The 24470-nt window shown below is 45.8% G+C and overlaps 1 protein-coding gene across 1 annotated transcript; it reads right to left on the bottom strand.

Moving 5' to 3' along the window:
• Nucleotides 1–849: 849 nt before the first annotated feature.
• Nucleotides 850–24216, bottom strand: Lmcd1 (LIM and cysteine rich domains 1). The gene is made up of 4 exons (XM_035449013.1): nt 24034–24216; nt 15533–15868; nt 2074–2289; nt 850–1075 (listed from the first exon to the last, which is right to left on the bottom strand). The coding sequence occupies exons 1-4, from the start codon at nt 24199–24201 to the stop codon at nt 917–919; spliced, it is 879 nt and encodes a 292-aa protein (XP_035304904.1). The 5' UTR covers nt 24202–24216; the 3' UTR covers nt 850–916.
• Between the last annotated feature and the right edge of the window lie 254 nt (nt 24217–24470).

The following is a 24470-nucleotide window of genomic DNA, read 5'->3' on the forward strand; positions in this document are numbered from 1 at the left end:
TGATGATGTAACCATAGGTAGGACCAGGGCTGCTTAGTTATGCACACTTCTTCCATCCTATTTAAACCTAAGCCTCTTGTAAGTACCCCAAAGATGGATTTTTGTGGGGGTGGGTTGCCAGATCTTATCAAGTTAAACAAATTTCCTTTTTATGTTTCACTATTAATTTGGCTCTTATAATTGGCTTATTGAGGATGGCTGGCTGAGACTGACTTGTTAGGGCTGCCAAGGGCACAAGCTCCAATCCTTAATTCTAGTAACATTTCTACTTTTATGGTACCATGAGATACAGATATGTGTTTCTATAGGATATTTGAGAGCATGGGGAGAGCAATGGCAGAAAGGAAGCAGGAGTCTATTGAAGTAACTTATTAGCATTTACTCATCTTGGCAGTACCAGCTCAGGGTCTTGGGGATAAGACCACCTCTTATAGGATCAGTGTCGTGGTGTAAATAATTAGAAAAAGGTGTGCATGTGAAATTCATAAACCTTTTATTGATATGTTTATCATGCGAGCATATTTACTGAAGATTCAGATTCCACTTGAAAAAGAGGCAAACAAATGGGGTTGAGAGCCCATCCTGCCTTGTGCAGGGATCCCATGTCCAGGGGTGGGGGGAGGAAGCACAGCCTACAGCTACTTGATTGGATCCCTCAGAAATGCATTCTGGGAAATTTCTCCTAGGGTTCCCTTGCAGGATACCAGTGTGTCTTTAATTGCTTGCAGTTGGGAAACAATAAATTCATTGGAAGACTTCTTAGAATACCTCTGGCTAAAAAACTACTGACCCTCAAGGATCTACCACCACTCAACCTAGAATATGGGCTTTGTAGTTGGCTGTGGCGTCCGCCCCAGTGGATGGCTTCAGTCTCCTGGTGGGATCCAATAGACTCTGGCTGTGGGTGGGCAGCCCTTCAGGAGCGTTTGGACTTGCTACAAGTGGGGCACAGGAGCTGACCCTTGGTGACGATGTACGCTCGGCCACTCAGCAGCTGCTCACAGCCCTCACAAATGAAGTGCTTCCGATGCCAGGCCAGGTCTTCCACTCGCTGGTAGTCTTCTGAGAAGATGATCTGGGAAGAGAGACAGAGGAAGGCAAGACTGAGATTCTGCCCATAATTAGAGGCAGTGTGTAGAGGATAAATTATGGATAGTAGTTTATTACTTCCCATTTGTGTTGTGACCTTTAACTGCCTCCAAAAGCAATCTGACATAATCTGAGGGTCATGGTTGTGTCTCAGTTTTTCAGACAGGGAAAAAAAATACTCTGCTACAAACAGGTTTTTATTTATCTGTCTGTGAAACTTTTGGGGCAAGTCCAGAGGTCAGTTATTTTTGAGTTGGGAATACAGAACTTGAGTGACCCTAGAAGACAATTAACAGTGAAGGAGCAGACAGTGGCCATTTTCTAAAAACAAGACACCAAGGGGTGGTCTGTTGGACCCAGAATAAAGTGACACCCTAGACTCATTCCAGGAGCTGAGGAAAGACAGAATGGAAAACTGGTCTAATGGGCCTTCTGATTTTGGAGCATAGCAGGACAGGAACATGGGCTGTCACTTAGACATTTGCTAGCTTTGTGAGTTGATGAATTATATCACTTCTCTGTCCCTCCACTTACACATAACCTGGCTTTAAAAAATGCTAAGAGGAAGGTGGATCTCTGTGAGTTCAAGGCCAGCCTGTTCTACAGAGTGAATTCCAGGACAGGCTACAAAACAATACAGAGAAACCCTCCCCCCAAAATAAATAAAAATAAAAAAAATGCTGTTGTCTAGGCTTTAAACTTGACTCTTCATACTTTCAGGGCAAACATTTTATTAGCTGAGCTAACAAGATGATCCTCCTACATCCAACCTCCAGAGTTCTGGGGTTGTAAGTGTGTGTCACCATTTTTAACTCAGGCCCATTTTGTAGATGAGAGAATAGAGGCTGGGAGCACCCAGTGAAGCCTAGCTCAATTTTCTTAGATGAAGAATACACCATCAGCAAAGCCACACCTATTGGCCTTGGGCTTGTACTATCTAGCATGACCACACCCACTTGCTCCCATCAGCCCACTGACTCTCACCTCATCACAGCCTGAGCATCGGGGTCTCAAGCTCTCACAGTAGTGGCGGCCACACCAGGGTGCACCATCCTTCCAGAAGTAGATGAGGTCCACCAGGGGCTCTGAGCACTTGATGCACACAAAGCATGTGGGGTGCCACTGCTTGCTGTAGCCAGCCCTATCAGCATAGACCACTGGGCTGTCAGCAGGGGCTGCTCCTTTGCAGAGCTCACAGACCTGGAAAGGATATGAGAAAGAGGGACATGTGATATAGGTTTGAATATCAGTTCTACCCTCTCTATACTTCTGTGCTCTGCTCTTTGGTTTCACCATTTGCAGAGTGGGATGAAAGTATGGTCTATCTTTTGAGGACTAAATAATGTGACTTGAGGATCCCTGTGAGTCTCAGGTTGATTAGCCTCAACACCCTTTGTGTCCTTGGAGCTATTGAGACTTCCGCAAAGTTTGTGATATGTGAAACAGTGATTGATAGTCACCTTAAGAGAAATTAAAACTGAGAACATTTAAACTACTTACTCCCTTGCAATGATAGGAATAAGCGTATATGGTATGGTAGCATATGTGTTTTATGCCTGAAAACAAATGTATTTTCTAAAACAAAAGACATTAGTGAGAAGAACAATTGAATGTGTCCTATTTCAAACTGTACAGTTTGAAAAATCTTTTAAATAACTCACTTAAGATGGCTGGATACTCTTAGCTACTCATGTGGCTATATTTTGGTTGAAAAATGTAGAGGAACTCTGGCCTCACGCTGATAAGTTGGACTAGGAAGGGAGGAGTATTTTAATAGCCGTCCAAGAAAACAGGATATGCGTCTTTGAGTCTACATCAAAATACAACAAATGGCTGTTTCTCAGAAGTTAGTTATGGGCCTGAGGTGGCTCAGGGGGTAAGGTTGCTTGCTGCCAAGCCTGATGTCCTGAGTTTGACCCTCATGCACCACACCATGGAAATAAAGAACTGACTCTAGAAAATTGTCCTCTGACCTCCACATGTGTGCTCAAAAAATATCATCAGAAAATGTCACCACATATAGTATGAGGTTACAGGAACCCTTCCTTTTGCTCAACTTTGGATAGATTTCTTGCCCTGCATTGTCTTCTATTATTGAATACTTTGAGATTTACAGAAAAAAAGCAGTGAATTCCCACATACCATATGCTGTTCCCTCTGTTCTTAATTGGCTTGTCTCAACTGAGTACCTTTGCCAGTGAGCTAGTAGTAACAGGTCGTTGAGGAACTTCATTCAGGTATCCTCAGATTATCATTTGACCTCTTTCCTCTATTCTGGTACACATCTAGGACCCTACACTTAGTCTTCTGCTTTTTAAGGCTCTCCTTTTGCAGAAAGGAATGCCAGTTTCTTAACATGTCTCTGTTTGTGGGACCTTGATAATCTGGGGGAAGTCATGGTCAGATTTTGTAAAATGTATGCCAGTTGGAATCCAACTGATGACACCATCATGAGGTAATACTGAAGTGAGGATCCCAGAGGCCAACCCTGCTCTTGTCACCTGCTAACAGGGGCATATGCTGCCACCATACCTCCTAAGGAGGTGTGTTGACTTTGGTTGGACAAGGATGTTGACCTTGATCTTCTGACTGAGATGTGGTTGTCAGATTTTTCCACAGAGAAGATTTCTTCCTCTTTACATTGTCTCCTTTGCAAGAAGCTTACTCCATGTTCCTCATTAAAGAGCCCTCTACTTTCTCAGGGTTCAAGTAATTACATATATTATGTGGAATCACACAAAACCTTGACCTCACAGGTTCCCCTAAAGGCACTTTGAGAACCATCTATCCACCAACCTATCCATCCAGCCACCTACCTGTCCATCTACCCATCCATCTATTTACTACCCACCCACCAAACCATCCATCCTTCCATCCACCCACCCACCCACCTATCTATCTATCCAGCAGTCCACCCACCTATCTAGTCATCCATCCATTCATCCTTCTATTCCTCCCTCCCTTCCATATTTATAAACTTGTGTTTTTCATCCTCTCAGGAATAGGAATTTGACAATCTTACAACATAAACACTCTTGAGCCATTTTAAATCCTCTTCTGTTTCTCAAAGATCCAGGATGATGATGGCTCTTATGTCCTTAGGGCATGTCTGTACCCTGCAGTGTGCTTGGGATAGTGTACCCATTATGAATAACCTCACAAATACCTGGCAGTTGTTTCTGTGTTAGGAAAACAGTTGTTTTCCCTTCTAGAGACAACCATGCCTGAGAGACTTAGTGATGTACAATTTTTAGAAGATGAAGCTGGAGTGAGAACCTAGCCCAAGCTCCTCCAAAGCCAGGTCTCTGGACTATGTGCTATGCCTTTTACAGCGCGCACACACACACACACACACAAACGTAAATAAAAAAAAATTAAAAGTCTACTATGATTTGGAGTCAGAATGTTCCAGATAGGCCCTGTGTAAATGGCTTGGTCCCAGCCTCTAGACATTAGTGATGAGAAGTGGGGCCTGATAAGAGGTCGTAGGGATGTGGACTTGAAGGGGATGGTGGGATGTGCATCTCTTAATCCCTTTGCTCTCTGGTTACCATGTGGTGAGCTGTTTTGTTCCACCACACATTCACCATGGTTTCATCACCTTACTATACACCCAAGGTAACAAGGGCAACTCACCATAGCGAGAAACCTAGGAAATTGTGATCTTAATGAGCCTTTCCCCCTTACTAAGTTGATTCTTCCAAATATTTGCTGCAGTAACAGAAAGCCGAATAGCGTGAATACTATTCCTATCATCTCTTTTAGCGATCTACTTAATATACTCTTGCACACTGAAGAGGAAATAAAAAGTAAAATGGTCACAATTAGGACCAGGAAACCAAGTGAGAGGTTCCATGTAACATAGACACTGAGCACACTGAGTTAATATCTGGGCATGGAAGGTATTTGGTTATATGGATGGATCTGAACTGGGCCCTCACTGCTTGATAATGGATTTTAGGACATTCTAGTTTTCCAGATTCACTTTGCCCCCTTGAATGAAAAGGGGGAGCCCCTTAGTTAACTGAAAACTCTGTACCTCTTCCCATGCCTGGGTACCACCAACGTGGGACTCAGCAGAGGGTCAAAAGCATATGTGACAGTCATCTGTATTCCTGCACACTGCCTGATTTCCCACTTGGGCATTGTAAACTACAAGGACAGGGCTGCTGGAACACACAGTGCATCTTCTGTCTGGCTTCTAAGTTTTGCAGAATGAAATTTCCAGTCCTTTCCTCCCACACAAAGGCACTGAAGGGACTTACTGTTGGCCAACCACACCCCAGATTCCCAGATGTTGCTTAACATGGAAGCAGAGGATAGGGGTAAAGAAATGGCCTGGGGATGCTGGCAAGCACCTCAGTGATACATGGGAGGGAGCTTTTAAGAAAGGCAGTCTGAGTAGGTGCTCAGAGGTAACCCTGAAGTCTCATGATGGATGGAGACTTTATTCCAGAAGCAATAGGGAACCATTATGGGCTTTGGAGGCCAGGAGCGTGGGGGTGTGATTTGAGCTGTAGGGTAATAACCAGGGCAGGGAGGAGGAAGGAAAAGAGCACTTTCACAGAACTTGGTGTCAGCCTGCCCATCTGTCTCACAGTGTTTTTTCAGGTCCCTGCCTTAGGAACATGCTTTCCCCCATGGTTATTTGGGTGACAGTTACTACCCTTCACCAGCTCCTTTTAGCCAAACAATGTCATTGTCAGTTTGTAAAAACACATAGTGTAATAGGCCGCTTCAAGATGTCTCAGTACCATTTGCTCTTTCTGCCTCTGTGTGGTCTCTTCCTCCTCACCTCCTCCTCCTCCATCTCCTGTCTTCTTGGTCATCTCCAAAGGCTGAGGACTCTGGGGTTGTCCAGGGTCTGTCAGCCTTATGGGCTCTCAGCCACCAGGGACAGGTTGGCAATGAATGATCAGACCCTACTCCCACCTGGGTGCTGTGACCCTGGCCTCTCCTCTCCTACCCCCATCCTTGGTGAAGCTCCCAGCTTCACAACTGTACAGGGTGGCAGGGAGCCAAGTCCTGGAGTAAGATTGCTTGCATGATTGCTGTGTGACCTTGGGCAAGCCAACCTCTTTACGGTTTGATTTTGTCATCTGTCAAACAGGGGCACTCTTAGCAGTAGCAGAATTTGGGGGTTATTGTGTGAGTTCAATGGATTTACTGGGGAATTTGAAGGGCTCATTTGTTATCCAGACCTCTTCCCTCATAGGATGGAGAGCTGAGGCTCAGAGGGGTTAAATCACCCCCATAAGTTGACCATGTCATGCAGAGGTCAGGATTGGTGCTGGCTCTCCAGTCCCATGATGCTGTACCATGTAGACTCACCCTGGGCATTCCTCCCATGCTTTGCATTTTCTGTGCCCCTTCTCTCCAGCTGAGCAAGGTCAGAACATCAGTTGACCTCCACCAGTCTGACTGTCTTATGTCATAGCCCAGTAACTCTTAGCTCTGAGCTGTGGCGACTGTTCTTTTTCTCTAACCCTGTCTGCTTGGAGACCCTAGTTCTCAGGTTTATTCTGCTTCAGGTCCCCTGGAGGGCTTGTGGCAGGGTCCTGATTTATTCCCTTACCATAGAGCATTTGCTCCAGCTGGCTAGGATTTGCAAGGTCTAAGGAAATATGGGTATTGGTAGAGGCTGCACTTTGAGAAACTGTCTCAGAATGCTAATACTTGAGTGAGCTTTGTGTGAAGGCCTCGCTGTGGCTTGGGGACTACAAGCTAATTTGAATTCCTAGAGTTTACATTTTAACACTTTCCAAGGAAGCCCATGTGGCCACTCTTGGACTTTTTGGTAAACAAGGTGGTACAGCAGGCAGAATTTCCTTGGGACCACGGTAAAAGGCATTTAAGAAGTCATTTTGTCTTGAGCATATCAGCTATATTTTGCTCCTGTTCCCAAATGCCCAAGCTCAGCTTGCTCACGAGAGTGTTCCCAGTTAGCTGCCAGAGGACACTTTCCTCTGGGATGGGGATGTAGGACAGAACCTTTGAGAGGTAGAATGAGGAGGAGGCTTTCCTCCATGTCCACAACTCTCTATGACTCGCTCACATAGAATAAGATGCTTAATTATAGTCAAAAGCAAGGGTTCATGTTTATAATCCCAGCACCCAGGAGACTCAGGCAGGAGGATCTCCACAACAAGCTGGAGACTAGCCAGGGCAGCAGAACAAATAAATAAATAAATAAATAAATAAATAAAATAAATAAATAAAATTAAAAACCCAAACAGTCAAAAATGATCAATTTTGAATATTTTGTGCCTGGACCTAGGCAGTGTTTAAACATCTGATTTGAGAAAGACAAACCTCGGTAGCTGAATCTCTGTGTGGCCCTGGGCTCCCTGCTTTGGGGTGCGTTCACATCCAACTGGCATAGTCTTAGATAACTCTTCCAATCAGCATGGCATCCCTTCCCCTGAGGAATCATGTCCAGTTTAATGAAACAGAATGTGCAGAGTGCCACTGTATGACACAAAGCAGGAGGATGGTCCTCTGCTTATGACAGGGTTAGGTCATCAGAAGTGGAACGTATAAGTTGCCATGCACCCAGCACTGCCAACTGCCAGCCTCCTGACTTAGCAGCATCACTCAGCAGAGTCTTGATGCTCACTCTTATACCATGGAGTGGCTGACCAGCAACTGTACCCACTGCACTGCCCAGTGCCATGAAAGAGAACAGTACCACGCCTCTTCCAGGAAAATACCAAACTTCAAGACTCAGTGTCTCCCAAATCCCTACTGCCCCTTTTATTTTGATGACAGTGTAAATTTGAACAGTCTTAAGCAGAGCTGTCATAAGTTAGGGATCATGTATGTATCTTTTCCTGGATTCTGTTTCTGAAGACACAGCCCTGGGGACTCCTGAGAGGAAAAAAAAAATACAGCAAGCTTCTTTACCAAGGTGATCATCACATAGAGAAAGTAGAGGAGGAGTCCCCAGGAGACCCTGTCCAACCAACCCAGCTGTGTGTTTTCCCCAGTCCAGTCCAAACATAAGCATAGACCCCGGTCCAAGGAAAGCTGAGTGGGTAGAGCCAAGATGTCCCTATGGAGCTTTGATCAAACGGCTGATTTAAGAACAAAAGGGACCTCATTGACATAAGCCACTTGGCCAGGATGGCTTGCTCCACAGCACAATGAAAGACCCACATTGAACAGGGACATATGGGGTCATGTGTTTGCAGCACAACACAAAGTATTTCAGGTCATAGCAGGTTCAGGACAGTGGCTAGGCCAATGACCATGAAGCTATAGAGCTGGATCTAAGGACCAAGGCTCAGAGGGACCCAAGGGCACAGAAAGAGCTCTGTAGCTACAGTAATCTCTGCCTTGGGGTTGCCAGAAGCACATCCCAATCACGTTGTTTTTCTCCTGGAAGGCTCTTATCCGAAGGCCTACCCAGTCTAAATCCAGAGTGTCTCGTGAAAATCTCACCATTGCACTCCAGTAAATATTAACACAAGGACTTGAATTCAGGCACTGGCTTCGCTCCCATGCAAACACTCAACAACTTATTTATAAACAGCATCTCCTATGTCCTCTTATGGTGCTTAGGCCCCAGCTTTGCCTCTTACTTAGCCTTGTGTCCTACAGAATGTCCCCCAACCCCCATTTTCTGGCCTGGAATCATTTCTGCAGGCTTAGCTGTCTTGAGTTCTGTTTTCTTATACTCTAGTTGTCCTGAGGGCCCCAGAGGGCGTGGATGGAGCACACTGGGTACACAGTAGTTAGGGTCCCAGGCCTGGGATATGGCCATTACAATGGCTTCATCATTAGGGAAACACAGGGGAAACTGGAGCTTGTTCAAGCCTCAGTAATGGTGGTCTCTGGCTTACAGGAAACTCATTACCCATGGTGGGCACTCCTGCTCATAGCCTTTTTACCGAATGTGTTTTCTTGGAGCAGGTTGCAACTATGGGGTGTTTGCCCAGGGAAGCTAAATATCAGGTGCTTTTAATTGGACCCCCCTTGCTTGTTCAGCACTGAGATGGGCATGCAGCACGGAAACTACTCTCAGGAGAGAAAACAATAGCCTGCATTTATTCTCACCATGAGCTCAAGGACCAGCTTGGTACACAACATGAGCCATCTGCTTCTCAGGTGAGCAGGGTAAAGTGTTCAGTGTGTTCTCTGTCGCGGGTGCCATGCACGATGTCTAGACCCAGGGACATGGTTACCTTGCAATATCAGATGCTGCTATGTAGCCTGTGTGGATGCAGGAAAGAGGCTGGAGAGAGGCATCCGCAGTTAAAAACACTGGCTGCTTTGTAGAGGAGTTCAGTTCCCAGGACACACATGGCGGCTCACAACCATATGTGACTCTAGTTACAAGGGATTTGATGTCTTCTTCTAGCTTTGACAGGCAAGCACTAGACACACACATGGTGCATGCGCGCAATACACACACACACACACACACACACACACACACGTGTGTGTGTAGGTGAGTGGTTATACACATAAAAGTTTAAAAATAAAATGTTTTTAAAATTTGAAATATATATATATATATTGTGTACACACAATGTGATTTATAAGGTAATTTTTAGGATTAGATAAAATGACATGGAAATTTCTTGGCATGGTACTTGACATAACTTAGGTAAAGGATGGCAGCTCACAACATTGTCGTCTGTTATTCATCATCACCAACATCATCACCATTATCGTTTCTTCATCATCACCAGGAGTATCACTGACACCCAGATCAATATCACAATCCCTAGGACCATCCCCACCATCCCCATCATCATCACTGGCACCGTTATCATCATCATTACTATGATCATCACTATCGTCTACACCATCATATCATCACCATTACGGTGACCATCCCCACCATCACCACCAGCACCGTCATCAACATCACCATCACAATCAACATCATTGATTAACCCACGGAAGCAAAAAGCAAAAGAAAAAAAAAAACGACAAAATCCAAGTAATTAGGAAAAAGCTGAAGATGGCTTTTCTTGCTCAGGGGTCAGCAAACCACACTTCTCCATGGATTAACTTCAGACTACCACCTGTTTTTGTAAGCAAAGTTTTATTGGCTCACAGCCAATTACTTGTTTAGATAGAGCTTATATTAGTATTCTACAGGGGCTGAGCTGGGGTGACAGGGACTGTAGGGCTTGCCAACTTTTATATATTTACCCTCTGTCCTTTATTGAAAATAGCTTGCCAGTGGCTGTTTTAGTCAATGGAATATTATGCAGCCCACTCAAAAGAAGGAAGAAAAATGACTGTAAAAGTCACATGGCCACATGGGAAAGTATTTATAGTACAAAAAGTGGAATAAAGGGAATTTTTTTGAAAAATGATCTTTTTGAATGCCATTAAAATATCCCCACTGAGAAGGAAGACGACAGAGGCTGAGGAGCCTGGTTACCATGGTGACTTTGAAGACTGCTTCCAAGTTCCCACCCATGGGTACCTCGGTCAGGGAAGCTGAAGGGACCAGGGTTAGCTGTGGTTTAGTGGTCTCACATTGGTCTCCACATCTTTACTCCAGCTCAGAAAGAAGTGGCCCACAGGGGGCAGGGGTAGCTGCAAGTCCCCAAGTAGGGCTGGCAGGAAAGGCAGCCAGCCTGCACAGCCCACAAGCCAAACATCTGCTCTGACAAAAACTTGGAAGTCCCTTTGCCCACAAATATGTCCCTTTTGGGATGGGCCTGAGCTGCCAGCTGCTGTAAGTTTCCATCTGAGAGGCTGTCTTATGGCGGAGGGTGGGGTCCAAGGCCGCCTGTACCTCCCTTTGCATTTTTGTGGGGAGGTGGGGGAAAAAAGAGTTGGCTTGTTTCTGGCATCCCACTGGGTATCTTGGGATCTTAGGAATACATTCTCAGGACTGTGGGGAGCCTCCACTCCTCTTCATCCACTCTCTGTTGCTTAATGCTTGGGGATGATAACCTGGCCCGAGGAAGGGACAAGGTGATGGTGGGAGTGATGGGGGCGAGTGGTAAGAACGATCAGACCCAGAGCCGAGAGTACATTTTATGCTCTGTTCTGGCATTCTGTTCCCTTTATTGAGTTTCAAGTGTGGAGTGGTGGAAAGGCGGAAATGCCTGGGCACAGTGAGCATGCCTGGGAACCCTGTATATTCAGTTTCCGAGGGAACATCCACTGAGCTCTCCAAAGGCAGTGAAACTGCCTGTGGAAATGTGAGCAGTTAGAGCGTGTATGCTGTGTTCCACATAGCATAGGCATCCATAAATTCTCTCCAGGAGGGATAAATGGAGGTTGGAGGTTTAGAGATTGGGTGAGGGGCTTTGAGTAGACTGGTGGGGACCAGCAGGTTGCTAGCGTTCACAGCTCTCTCCCACCCCCAGCCAGAACCCTGGGATGTTCTTGAGACCCGGCAGGAGAGACTTAGGCTGTGGTAGGATGTCCTACTGGTATTCCCAGCACAGAGAAAAGGGTCTTATTCTCCAGCAGACTGGACTTTGAGGGATATCAGGTCCTGGGCTCACTCCAGACCTTAGCACTCAAATATGTTTTCCTTCTAGGGGTTCCTCTCAGGACTGCTCATACTACACTGCTAGTGATGATAAGACCTAGATTCTAATCAGCTTACCACTCCTTAGCAAACTACCATGGACTGTGTCCTAGGCTTCTCATGTGGGAAATTTGTCTTATAACCTCAAGTTGTCTCATGATCATCACAAAGATTTAAAGACATTTTATTTGCCTTGTAGATTTGGAAAGTCAGTCCCTTCCCCTACGGGTGACAGCAGATGGGTGGGTATCTTGGACAGGGGTGTTTCTACCTTGGGGTTTTCTTGTGCAGACCCCTACTGCTATGGCTGTTTCTGCTGTTCTTTTGTCTCTACTGTCAATGTGATGATGGTGATTTTTGATCTGCTCTGAGGTCGGTGTAGACAGCCACACCGCTTAGTTCATTGCCCAAGCAGACAGACATGCTTCTTCTGATTTAGGTCAACATGTCCTGCCAGGGGTCTATTTGACATACTGGGCTTTGAAAGCTAGGCCTGGGGTCTGAATCTGTGAACTGAACTCATTCTCATTAGAGGACAGCTGTTGCCACCAGATAGGTGGGATTCAGGTAGAGCTGTGTCCTGCATCCTAGCTGGTTTCCAGTATTGGAATTCCCACGAATCATAGCCTCTTGGTGAGAGTTCCCTGGAGGCAGTTTAGAAAGGGCTCTGGCATGACATTCCTCTGTGACAGTGGCATGTGGGGGTGGGGAGTACTAAGCAGCCTAATGGCCATTGATTCTATAATGAGATTTTAGAGGAAGGACATGACCTAGCTTAATAAGCCTTTGGGGGCAATGATGGGTGTGTAGCAGCATGCAACACTGCATGATGGGAGATCTTGGGTAGCATAGGACGATGATTCAGTGTCAAGGGCAGGAGTGGGTGGTAGGAGGATCAAAAACAGTGTTAAATTGTCTGCTTGTGTTTCTAGAACATAATGCAAAGAACCCCAAGAATACTTGGTAGTTTTTTTTTTTTTTAAAGCAGGGCTCCTTTAAGGTCATCCACCCACCCACCCATCCATCCATCCATCCATCCATCCGTCCGTCCATCCATCCATCCACCCCCACCCCCCCCACACTGGCTTCAGAGAGTGGTTCAGGCCCACACTTGGCATTGAGGCTGCTGGGGATACAGCTTTATGGCCTGCTTTGTTCCTGAGTCACTGTGACTCTTTCTCCTGCTTTGAGGGGATGGATAGAGAACCCAGCTGTTTTATTCTGGAACAAATAGCAAGCAGGATGCTTTAACTCAGCACACTATTATGAAAATGGGGCCTTGGACAATCTACCTATTGTTCGTGCACCTGGGAGTCTACACCTCACCTGACTCCCGAAATCACTCTACCAGGCAACTGTGAGGATTTAAAGAGATCCTGAAAGTCTGAGTGAAGCTTTGTGCTTAAGCAGTGTGAAAAGGGACTGCCAGTATCTTAGACAAAATGCTATCCAAATTGTTCCCATCTTCCCGAGCCCACTGTAGTTTGAACACTGATTTTCTTGCGGATCATGTTTGTGGATGATCCCACTGTATACCCATTGTAGATGCAGAGATGAACAAGCTCTCAGAATCTACAGATAGTGTCAGATGTGAGCCCACTAATGACAATGAGTTACAAGTTAAAATTGTGGTTGGGATAGGACAGCTAACTGCAACTTTCACAGGCATCAGAAAAATTCATCCTAATAGTTTCCTTCTTATCCTCTGCTCATTTCTGACTGTGGGATATGTCACTTAATGGCCAGTGTTGTTACTTAAATGCTTCCAAAACATCACAAATATTCCCCAGAGTTAAGTACAGGCAAGGCCCCAGAATCTCAGTGCATCTTTGCTCTCATTCCTTGTTGAACAAATATGTGGGGTTTAGTCAAGGACAAGATATGCTCTCAGACAGCATCTCTCCCTTGGGAATGGCAATTCAGAGAAGTCACAATGACATCAAGAGATTCTTTTCCAAGTTGGAGTTCTTTAAAACTTACTCTTTAAATACAAACAACTATTCAAGGGTGGATAGTGGGCAGGATTGGAGTGGTGTGGGGGAGAGCAGTTTATAACACTAGTAATTACTATGGTAACTAGATTTAGTTTCTTTAAAACATCTTTCATGCATATATCCATTCCAACAAGTGAGTCTTTTAGTATTACTGACAAGGCTTGGAGAGATGACTCAGTGCCCAAGTTTGGTTCGCAGCACCCACATCTGTCAGCTCACAACCATCTGTAATTCTAGCTCCAGGGAATCCAACCTACTCTTCTGAACTCCATAGGCACCTGCATCCACACATGTACATACACACAGAGAGACATGTACATATACACACAATGAAAAACAAGTCTCACTGTTAAATAATAAGGAAAAAACTCAAATCTTGGAATTCTCAGCTAAAAACAGATGAGGCCAAGGTTGGGGTGGAATTGGGAGGTACTTAAGGCACCCAGAGCCAGGAACAACAGGGTAGCCAGGTTCTTGGACCATCTTTCTGTGGGCTGCCTGACTTACTAGAGACTGCCAGCCTCTTCCCTGCAAGATATACTTCAGGGCCATGATGGCTAATCTTGGGTGTTCATTTGGTTGGATTGAGAACTGTCCAGGAGATTAATAAAGTAGTCCTCTGGAGGTGTTTGCAAGGGCATTTCTGAAGACCATCACATCATGAAGGCCTTGAACTAATAAATATGACATTGTTGGGAGGTGACAAAAGGCCTATCTATATCTGGGAAGTAGGTCACTGAAAACCTGTCCCTAGAGGCTATACCTTGTCTTGGCCACTTTCTCTATTTCCTATCTTCACTTTCTGTCTACTGGCTGCTTCCCATGCACCCCCCTGCTGTTCTGCTCAAGCAAATAGTGCTAAAAGACCACCGACTAAACCCTCAGAAACCACAAGGCAAAATAGAACCTTCCTTTCTTCAGTTGCTTATGTCAGATAATCTGGCCACAGTGATGATGACCTAGCAAAGATCCCTGGAACTTTTATAGTCAAATGTTAAGTAGGAGCAAAAAAGGCCACCTGACTGAAGGGGAGGGATATGACCCTCTGAGTAGAAACATAGAGGCCATCAGCCCCATGGTTCCAATCCCATCCATGGGAATTTCACCTCTGAAACACTGGCTTCTCTTTTGTGTTTTCTCAACATGCCTCTCCCACCCCCAGGTATGGGCATCTTCCATACCGTTGCTAGGGAAAATTGGCAATCACACATCTGGAGTTATGTCTTACATCTGACCCACAGCTTGCTCCCTTAGATCAAGTCTGCAGCCCAAAGTTCTCACCAATATGGGAGCAGTGACCTTTCCTTGACTGACTTCCTGGGACCCAACAGATGATGCCATAATGAACTCATGGAGAGTGTGAAATTCACCCCTCCTGGATCCTAGTGCTCCTGCTCACATCACAGTCTATGGTTTGGGTGTTCCTGAGTTATTTCAAATATGTCAGGTTGAACCTTATCACATTCTCAGATCCTTCCCCTTCCCCAAGGGAGGCTAGATGCCTTCTCCCTAATCTGTGACCATTTGTTCAATGGTGGCATTATCCTAAAGCAGTGGTTCTTACCCTTCCTAATGCTGTGACCCTTTAATACAGTTCCTCATGGTGTAGTGACGCCCAACCAGAAAATGATTTCATTTGTTACTTCATAACTATAATTTTACTACTGTTATGAATCATAATGTAAATATTTGTGGAGTTAGAGGTTTGCCAAGCGGATTGTGAGCCACAGGTGAAGAACCACTGTCCTAGACTATTATCCTTCCCATGGCAGTAACCTGGTGGTATTTCTCAGGAGTGGTGTCTGATACAGAGTAACAAGTACCTGCCTCCTTCACTGAACATGTATAAACACATGACTGAGAGGAAAGGATGGCCAAATGGAAATCTGACAGTATAGCCCTAGCCTGGGCATCTTCAGCAAGACCAGAGACAAGGGACACTCACATATTCCACTTCCTTGGATGGGTCACCCAGGCTGCCATTGGTGGTTGGGGCAGTGGTCTCTGGGCCCTCCAGCTTTTCTTGTGTCTTGCCTTCCTCCTTGGGCAAGCCTCCCTGGCCTGGGAGGGCCACTTCGCCCACCCCAAGGGCCTCGCTCTTGTACTGCTTGACAAATTCTTCCATTGCTTTCAGCTCACTTTCCACAAGTCCACGGCAGCGAGAGGGGTCTTGGTCATAGATAGGGAGCTGATGCATGAGCTGGCGTCGGCGGTAGAGGGCGCCCTCAGTACCTGTCACAGGCTGCTTCTCCTTGGGGATGAGTTCCATGTACTGTAGGCCCTAGGGGGATGCAGTGGAAGAGACAGTGTCATATGGCTGTAGTTCATGGTCGTAGAAGCTAAGACACAATCTATTTAAAACAAAAATGCCGATCTTCTACTGTTACCAGTGTTAGAAATATAAGTACACAGTCCCTGTCCATCTCCCTCCCTTCCTTTGTGTGTGTGTGTGTGTGTGTGTTGTGTGTATGTATATGTGTTCACATGTGTGTACATGGGTGCAGAGATCAGAGGCCAACCTTGGCTGCTGTTATTGTTCTACAAGTGCGACTGTCCTAGTTGGTATTAGCTGCTAACTTGATGCAGCCTAGAATCACCCCAAAAAGAGTCAGTTGAGCAAGCGTCTTTATCGAATGGTTTGTGGGTGTTGAGGGATTGTCTTGACTGTTAATTGATGTAGGAGGGCCCAGCCCAGTGAGGGAAGTACCATTCCTTGGGCACTCAGGTGCCTGGGCAAGATAGCAATCAATGTTCCTCCGCAGGTTCTGCTTTGAAACCTTAACTTCCCTTAATTATGAACTATGACCTGGAAGTGTAAGTTAAATAAACATGTTTTCCCCCTGAGTTGCTCTTGGTTAGTGTTTTATAACAGCAATGGAAAATAAATGAGGAGCCCATCTACATTTTGTTTGAGGCAAGGTCTCTCATTGACCTTGGACTCCCCTCATAAGCTAGATGGGCTAGCCATCATGTCCCAGGGAGCCCCTTGCCTTTTCAGAACTGGGGTTCCATGTGCCACCATGCCTGCTTTTTTTTTTTTAAATGGCCTCTGGAGGCTTGAACTCAGATTATATGCTTGCAAGGCCCACCCTTTAGTTACAGAAGTGTCACCTCAGCCTTGTCGTGTTTACTTTAGCCTTTCTTTTACAAGTCACAAAGCAATACCTGTCCTGTATCTCAAATAAGGATACACAGGGGAGAGAGAGAGAGAGAGAGAGAGAGAGAGAGAGAGAGAGAGAGAGAGAGAGAATGCAAAGGGAAAATATACGCCCTGTAGCTTGTAAGGTACTGAGCTGCTTCTGTATCTTTTCCTTGGTTAGAGGCAAGGATGTGAACCTGTGTCTGAATTCATCAAGCTGCAGCCCCAGGGGATCCCTGCTCTATGATGCCATCCTCTGATTGACAAAGCATTTAAGAATTCTCCCTGGAGGTTTACCTAAGCCAGCACACATGCTAGGCAGGTGACCTACGACTGGGCTACAGGTTTTGACAGGTGAGAAAGAATTGCTGACTTACACCTGTCAGCTGGCTCTCCGTTTGCTCACTGACTAATCATGGCAGTGTTGGCTGATGGCTGCATTAGTGTGCTGTTCATTTCCCATGCACTACTGTGAGTTTCACTTTGGGATGACATTAGGAAGAGAAAGGGTATCTGCCTACTCATTCCAGTTTCCATCCGAATGGAAATGAAGATCAATTCGCTTTGTTGTCTGACGTGTAATGAATCTGATGACAAGTGAGATGGTTAATATGCGTTGTCAGCTTGACTGGCTTTCGAGTCACCAGGGAAACACAATTTCGGGTGTGTCTATGAGAATGTTTCTAGGAAGGTTTAACTGAGCAAAGAAGATCCACCCTGAATGTGAGCAGCACTATCCCATGGGCTGTGGGTCTCCGAGAGTATAAAAAGCTCTCTGAGCGTGTGCCGGCATTCCCCTTCCTCTCTGCTTCTTGACTGCAGATGTTATGTGACCAGCCACCTAGAGTTCCTGCTACTATCACTTTCTCACTATGATGGGCTGTACCCCCAAACCATGAGACATACGAAACCCTTTACTCCAGTAAGCCGTGTTTGGTTGGTATTTTGTTTCAACAACAGGGAAAATAAGGAAAGTAAGTTTGCTTGTACCACCAAAGCAAAGTCACTACTTTCAACCTCTTCGCTCTTGTTATTTGCTGGGCAGTAACCAGATGATAAAACTGTTACAGAATCATGGGAACAGGAAAGCAGAGATGCTGAGCTCACTTGACCTGGTCCTACAAGGGACTGTCTTCTCTCTGGTCCTACAGTGGATGTGCTTTATAGCTACTTCTTCTGATAGAGATGCTCATGAAGGAAAAATCCTGCTCATCTCTTCTGTACTTAGAAGCTTTGGCCATCTCTCTCTCTCTCTCTCTCTCTCTCTCTCTCTCTCTCTCTCTCTCTCTGTGTGTGTGTGTGTGTGTGTGTGTGTGTGTGGTGTGAGTATGCACATGCCTGTGCATGCATGTGGGTGTTTACCTTCTAATGAAACCATCCACTCCCCAAGGGTAGATGTTCCTTAGAGTTTAGCAGCAAGAGTGAAAGTTGTTGATTTAGCCCATCTTAGATTGAAATTCTGGTCCTAGGCAGGCTAGCTGCATAACTTCAGTCACCTCCGTCTCTCTCTCTCTCTCTCTCTCTCTCTCTCTCTCTCTCTCTCTCTCTCTCTGCACATGTTTCTCAGTCTCAAAAGTGAGCAACATGCAAGTCCAGCAGGCTCTGGGATTTGGTGACAGGCCTATACCACCTATAACGTGCTGCTCACTTCTCAGTGTCCTTTCCTCTTGCTTTCCTATCAGTGACTTTCCTCCTTTTGAAATGCACCTATACTTAGCTGCTGTGTTTGTTAACTGATACAGTGTGCGAAAAGCTTTTGGAAGACTTGCTAAAATGTAGATTCACAGGGCAGTTGTGGCATCCCAGAATCTGCATGAAGCAGAAAGTTGCTTCAAGACCTTCTACTACTGTCATAGTTTGAATGTGGAATATCTCCCATGGCTCATGTGTCCAAAAACTGGGTTCCCTTCTGGTGGCATTCTTTTGGGGGAGTTGTGAAACCCTTGGGAGGTGGGTCACTTAGGGGGCAATGCCTTGGGATTTATAGCTTACTTCTAGTTCCAGCCTTCTCTTTCTGCTTCCTGCTCTATTGTGAATAATTATTGGCCATGCCCTCCCTCTGCTACAGCCAGGAGCCGCTATTGCCACCATGCCTTCCCCAACTTGGTGGCTATAGCCTTTCAAAATGTGAGTCACAAAAAAATCCTTCTTCTTAAGTTGTTTCTGCCATTTTTCTGTCACAGCAACAACTGATTTTCAATGAAACACTTCAAGGAACAAAAATATGAGTTAAATCAGCTAGGACCCCAAGTACCTAGCAGGGTAACTGAGGCAAGTTCCTCATGCTTTGGGAATTTGAAACTCACAGGTTCTCCAAGAAGAGGTGCTGAGACTATTGGTAACACCTGAGAGGCACTTGAGTGAGTTTTTACTCACCTGAGGCATCGCCATGGATTCTCATTTTTTTGGGGGAAAACAAAGCTCATTTTAGATTCACCAGCTTTGTAAGTGTGGATTTTATTCCCTTCCAAATGGAACATTTTTATTTCATTTACCTCATGGGCAATACTCCTGATTAAAAGAAAAATCAATCTGGTTTAAAATTGCTTTTCTTAGAAAAGTATAATTAGATCATTATGGGAATATGGTATTTCATGGTTTATTAATTTTAAAATATGTGTCAGCACCTCTAAGAGTAGAATCGACAGGGTCTCAAGTCAATAGTACCCTTCATGTGACTGGTAATTGTCTGAATATTAATGTGTTTACAGATAACTAATGTTTCCTTCACAGCCAGAAATCTGCTTAGTAGGTCTCAGCGATGGGAGGTCAGAGAGATGACAAATGCCAAGGTCACAGCACAAGAAATTGAGAGGCTTTTTCATCTCTGACCTGCACCTCATCATCAGCTCACTTAGTTCCCACCGTTCATCCTCTGTGAACCCAGCTGTCCTGACTCTCTCCACTCAGAGCTAGACTCCCTTAGAAATATGGGGACTAACACGCCAAGGTCCACTAAAAATCAGAGTGAGCAGCCAAAGCTGCTGTCAGATCCTAGTGAGCAGGGATGCCACAATGTGAGTGGAGACTGTCCCTCGAGATGCATGAGTTAATGATTTGGTTTTTTGCTTGGTGCTATTGGGAGGTGGTGGACACTTAAAAGAGGTGCAGTGTAATGGGGATTTGAGGTCACTTTGGCACAAGCCTTTGAAGGGGTAGAGAGAGACCCTGTTCCCTTCTTTCTTGCTACCTTGCTGTGAAGTGAGCAGCTTTCCTCATGTTCCTACTATAGTGTCACGCGGACCTACTTGATCACAGACCTAGACCTACAAAGCCAGGAGCCCAAACAACCCTTTCCTCTTTATAAGTAGTTTATCCATGCATTTGCCATAGCTACGGGAAGCTGAATAACATGGGGGAAGAACCTGGATGGTCATGTCCCAGGCCTGGTAGTCACTGGGTTTTATTTTTACTAACTAAATTCTAGGGAGGACAAGTGCCATGTAGCCAGCGTCTGCTGAAGTCAGATTGACATCTGACTGTGGATACCTTCATGTTGAGTGTGTCCTAGATCCCAGGAACCCCCATCTGAGTCTTTGCTAGCACAAAATTCTCATGGTGTGCTTGGTCAACTCCAGGTCCATCTGCACATGCTCAATTGTTTTCCAAGTGCTTTCCCAGAAAAAGGAAGTGGCCAGAGTTCTGGGATGGTGGGGCAGAGGCTTAGTAAATAACTCATCCCCCAACTGCCTGTGAACTTCAATTTTGTTATCTGTCAAGTTCAGGGCAGGCTGCATGACCATTGTGAGAGGACTGAGGCAACCTTGCGGGACCCTCCTTACAACAGAGTGAGAAGCTGATAATTTACTTCAGTTAACAGTTTGAAGAGGGTCTAAGTGGACAAAGGGCTCCACCTGGCCAAGGAGGCTGATATCCTCTAGCTAATGCAAGGATAAACAGATCCCTCGAGACACTACACAGATGCCACCCCATCTGAGAACGGATTCTTTTCTACCCTACATAAAGAGGCAATGGATGCAGTGGTTTTTTTTTTTTTTTTTTTTTTTTTTTTGTTATTGAGAAGTAACAGGTGGATTGTAGCATGACGGTGTTACCTTGGTGGCTCTCACAAACTGAGGCTCAGGCCTTTGGAAGCAGTGAAGTGACTTTCATGCATTACCACGTTGCAATCAGAGGGGCATTAGCTGTGCCTGGAAGGGAGCCCTCCGATAGGTACTTTTGTGTGCACAGTAGAAGTGGACATCTAGGGTCAGTCTCTCTGGGGGCAATGAGGGGTGGCAGGGAAGGGGCTGTAGCCATCAAAAGACAGTGAGAAATGATAGCTGAATATGCCAATGTCTAGGTAGGTCAGGTATAGGTCCTTGGGGGGTGGATTAGGACACAGCTTTGGGTGGTCAAGTCACACACAGCCCCTCTTTAGGGGCTATCCAGGGATTGTGTTTGCCCCATTATCCAAAGAATGAGTTTGGGAAGGTGGAGGCAAGAGCTTTGCTATTCTGGCAACAACTTACTATTCTAGTTGCTGAAGAAGCCCAGTTGCAAAGTTCATCTCTTGGAGGAGTAATTGCTTTTCTTGCTAGGGAACTGAATTCCCCCAAGTTCAGTGGTTTAACAGTGGTGGAAATAGCCTGCCATATGGTGGGTCTTACCATGTTCCAGGGACTCTTATAATTTAAAGCTCTTATATATCTGCCAACCCCTTTAATTCTCATGGAAGCCTAGGAGGAAAGCACTGATATAACCTGAGAAACAGGCACAGAAGAGTTAAGTGGGCCCTGGATTCATACAGATAATATGCAGTGGCAACAGTTTTGGACCCAGTAGCATGGGTCTCGTGTTCTTTTTCAATGTCATCTAGTGTTTAGATCTCCTGTCCCTTGGGTGTGTCTGTTTTTCTGGCCTTCAGTATCTGCCCTATCCTTTGCCAGGAATCCAATAGCATTGATACTTATCTTTGCACCAATAGTGTCCCTTAACAACTTTGCATTAATCATGGTCATGTGTAGTTGCAAATGGATTCTTGACTGGGTCTTGGGGAATGGGGGATTTCCTTCCCCAGGACCCAGCGTTTCTCTTGCAACTGTATGGCTGGCCCCATCTTTGCACTGTCTCGAACCCTGCATGTCCACTTGCCATTAGTGTATGGTGTGAGGCTGAGAGGTCTAGCCTTGCCTGTTTGCTATCACTCCTCTAGCCATGCTCATGACAGACATTGCTAGGTGATCCTTGATGAGATGCTTGTGATCCTGCTCAGTCCAGGCCTCCAGGCACACACTGTGGATTAATACAGCATAGAATAAGATGGCAGAGTTAGAAGTCTAGGCCCCAGTGATATCTGGCACTGGTCTGGCTCTTGTAAGACAATCTTGCAGGTGTCTCTTTAAGATAGTGGTTAAAATCACAATACCCAGACCTTTAGGGAGAGGCAGCCCATCTGGAAAGACTAATCTAGTGTTTATGAATTTCCTGGGGGCCAGAGTAATGTTCTGCTCTGCATCTGATGGGGACATCTCAGATGGAGAGCCTTCTAGATTCCATAAACATCAGGAGATCTCTTATGCTGAGAGCTAAGGCACAGGCAAAGGGCTGTTTCCTGGGTTTTTCAGGGGAATACACTTGGGCTCTGGAGTCAGGACACGCAGCCCTCAGTCCAGTGCATCTCTTCCTAGTTTTCTCTTGCTGTTAGCTAAGGACAATAAATGGGTTACATCTCACATGTCAAACCCAGGGGACCACACCCAGAGCCTGTATTAAGTAGGATGTGGGGATATGATGGGCTCAGTGGGAGGCAGATCACTGCTGACTGTCAGTGCTCATCCTGGATGTGACAGCAGATCATGAGGCATGAGACTCACAAGCCTGGGTGTGCTCCCCTTAAAATGGGCTGTGACATACTCAGCCACGGAGTGGCTGTGACAGAAGTGGCAGACATTCAGAAGACATGTGTAGACTGCTAAGTAGATGCTGGTTCTCTCCATCTTCTTTCTACCCCCCCCCTTTTTCCTAGTGGCCAAAGCCTACTCAAGCTTATTTCCCTTCTTGGAAGCCCGCTTTCAAATAAGCTAACTCTCCTGCTTGCCTCCTCCCCCACATGGCCTGGGGTGGGGTTGAAGTGGAAGGAATATAGGCTTTGATGGGAGTGGGTATGGGGGTCTGAGATCAGCTAAATCAGCTGGGCATCTGACTAGTTGCAGCCCCCCTCTGAGCCCCAGTTTCTCTTTAGGTACCTGATTGCAATAACAGTGTATATCTAACACATTGGGAAATCAAACAAGGCTCTGGGTGAAATACTCTTAGTTTGGTGACCTGTGCACAGCAGCTCTTGGTACACAGGCACAGGCAGGCTGATGGGCACCAGCTTGGAAGACTGATAGAGTTCTCTAGCTTTCATTCTGGTAGGGAAGGATGATGGACAGCTAGATTCTGTCCCACTTCCAAAATTCAATCAGGCTCGACCACTTGGTAATGAAAACAGAGAAGGGAGGGAGAACGAGAAGAGAGCGTTGACTAGTGCCAGGACTGAGACCAGCCAGCTGTGAGGCAGACAGGAAGGCTTTATAGTCAGGCAATTTTACAAGGCAGCATTCACCAAGACCCTCTGATGGCTGCCCCTGATTAGAAGGGAAACATATCCAGGGCTTTCACCAGCCTCTTCTTAATACCCCAAGCCAGCTCTTTATGACTTGATGGATTGTGTTCCACTGACTTTGTGAGCCCCAGCTGATGGTTTGCACACCCTGGGAGCTAAGAGAAGACCAGATTTCTGGATACCCTGGCGTATCCTGGTTCTGTCGCTGCTCTGATGCTACCCTCTGTGGCCAGCCATCAGCTCCTGCTTCACCTGGACCACATACAAAAGCCATTCTTTGTTTCTTGTTGTGTAAGGTAATCTGTCCCTTTCAGTGTGGTGGAGTTCATGAAAGCTTAAGATCTATTCATTGATTCATTCAGCTAAGATCAAGAGGCTGCAGTGTCTAAGGAGGAAAGACTGCTCCTCTGTTTTCCCATAGGCTTGTTGAGGGTTCCAGATCATTTCATATGAAAATGAACCTTTTGCAGAGAAAAAAAGAGCATTCAGAAAACTGTGATAAGCCATTTCCCTGTACAGAAGTGAGGAGCCCCAAAGGCACAATGAATGCCCCTATATAGAATTAGAAAGCCCTCAAGTGTTCATATGAGCACTTCTCTCCATTCAGTGGATAAGAAAAACTGAGGCCCAGACTGTTTTCATGTCATTACCTGATGCAGGAGCAGAGCTGAAACTATAGCCATTTCTGCCTCATTGCTGAGTTTCAGGATTCATGAACCAGATCATACTTAATAGGGCAGGAAGAAGCCATTCTTACCAGTTTCTGGGTGACTCCTGGAGGAGCCCACTCATAGGTTATGGTGTCAAAGGTGGGGTCTTTGCCGGTGGCGATTGGGTTTGTCATGATCATACGGTTCCTCTTATAGATCCGGATGCCATCTCCACCTTTTACCCGGGCAGTGAGGGTGGCATACTTGGAGTCCATCAGCAGGCGCCCGATTTTCCGATCATCCTCCAGGTCAGAGCTCAGGCAGTGCTCCTCCTGGCTGCATTTACAAGACTTGCATATTTTCCTGGGGGACAGTGCAAAGAAGTGATGTCATCCTCCATAGGAGGCATTCTTTGGCTGTAGCAACACCATGTACTCTTTTGTACCCAAGCACAGAGTTTTACTTTATTAACCTGAAAAGATTGGCAGCAGACAGACAAGGTCTTTGGGACAGGGAATAGCACTGGGGCAGCAACCAGTCTCTC

The sequence above is a fragment of the Cricetulus griseus genome, chromosome 8 (genome assembly GCF_003668045.3).
Source record: "Cricetulus griseus strain 17A/GY chromosome 8, alternate assembly CriGri-PICRH-1.0, whole genome shotgun sequence".
NCBI classification, from domain to species: domain Eukaryota; kingdom Metazoa; phylum Chordata; class Mammalia; order Rodentia; family Cricetidae; genus Cricetulus; species Cricetulus griseus.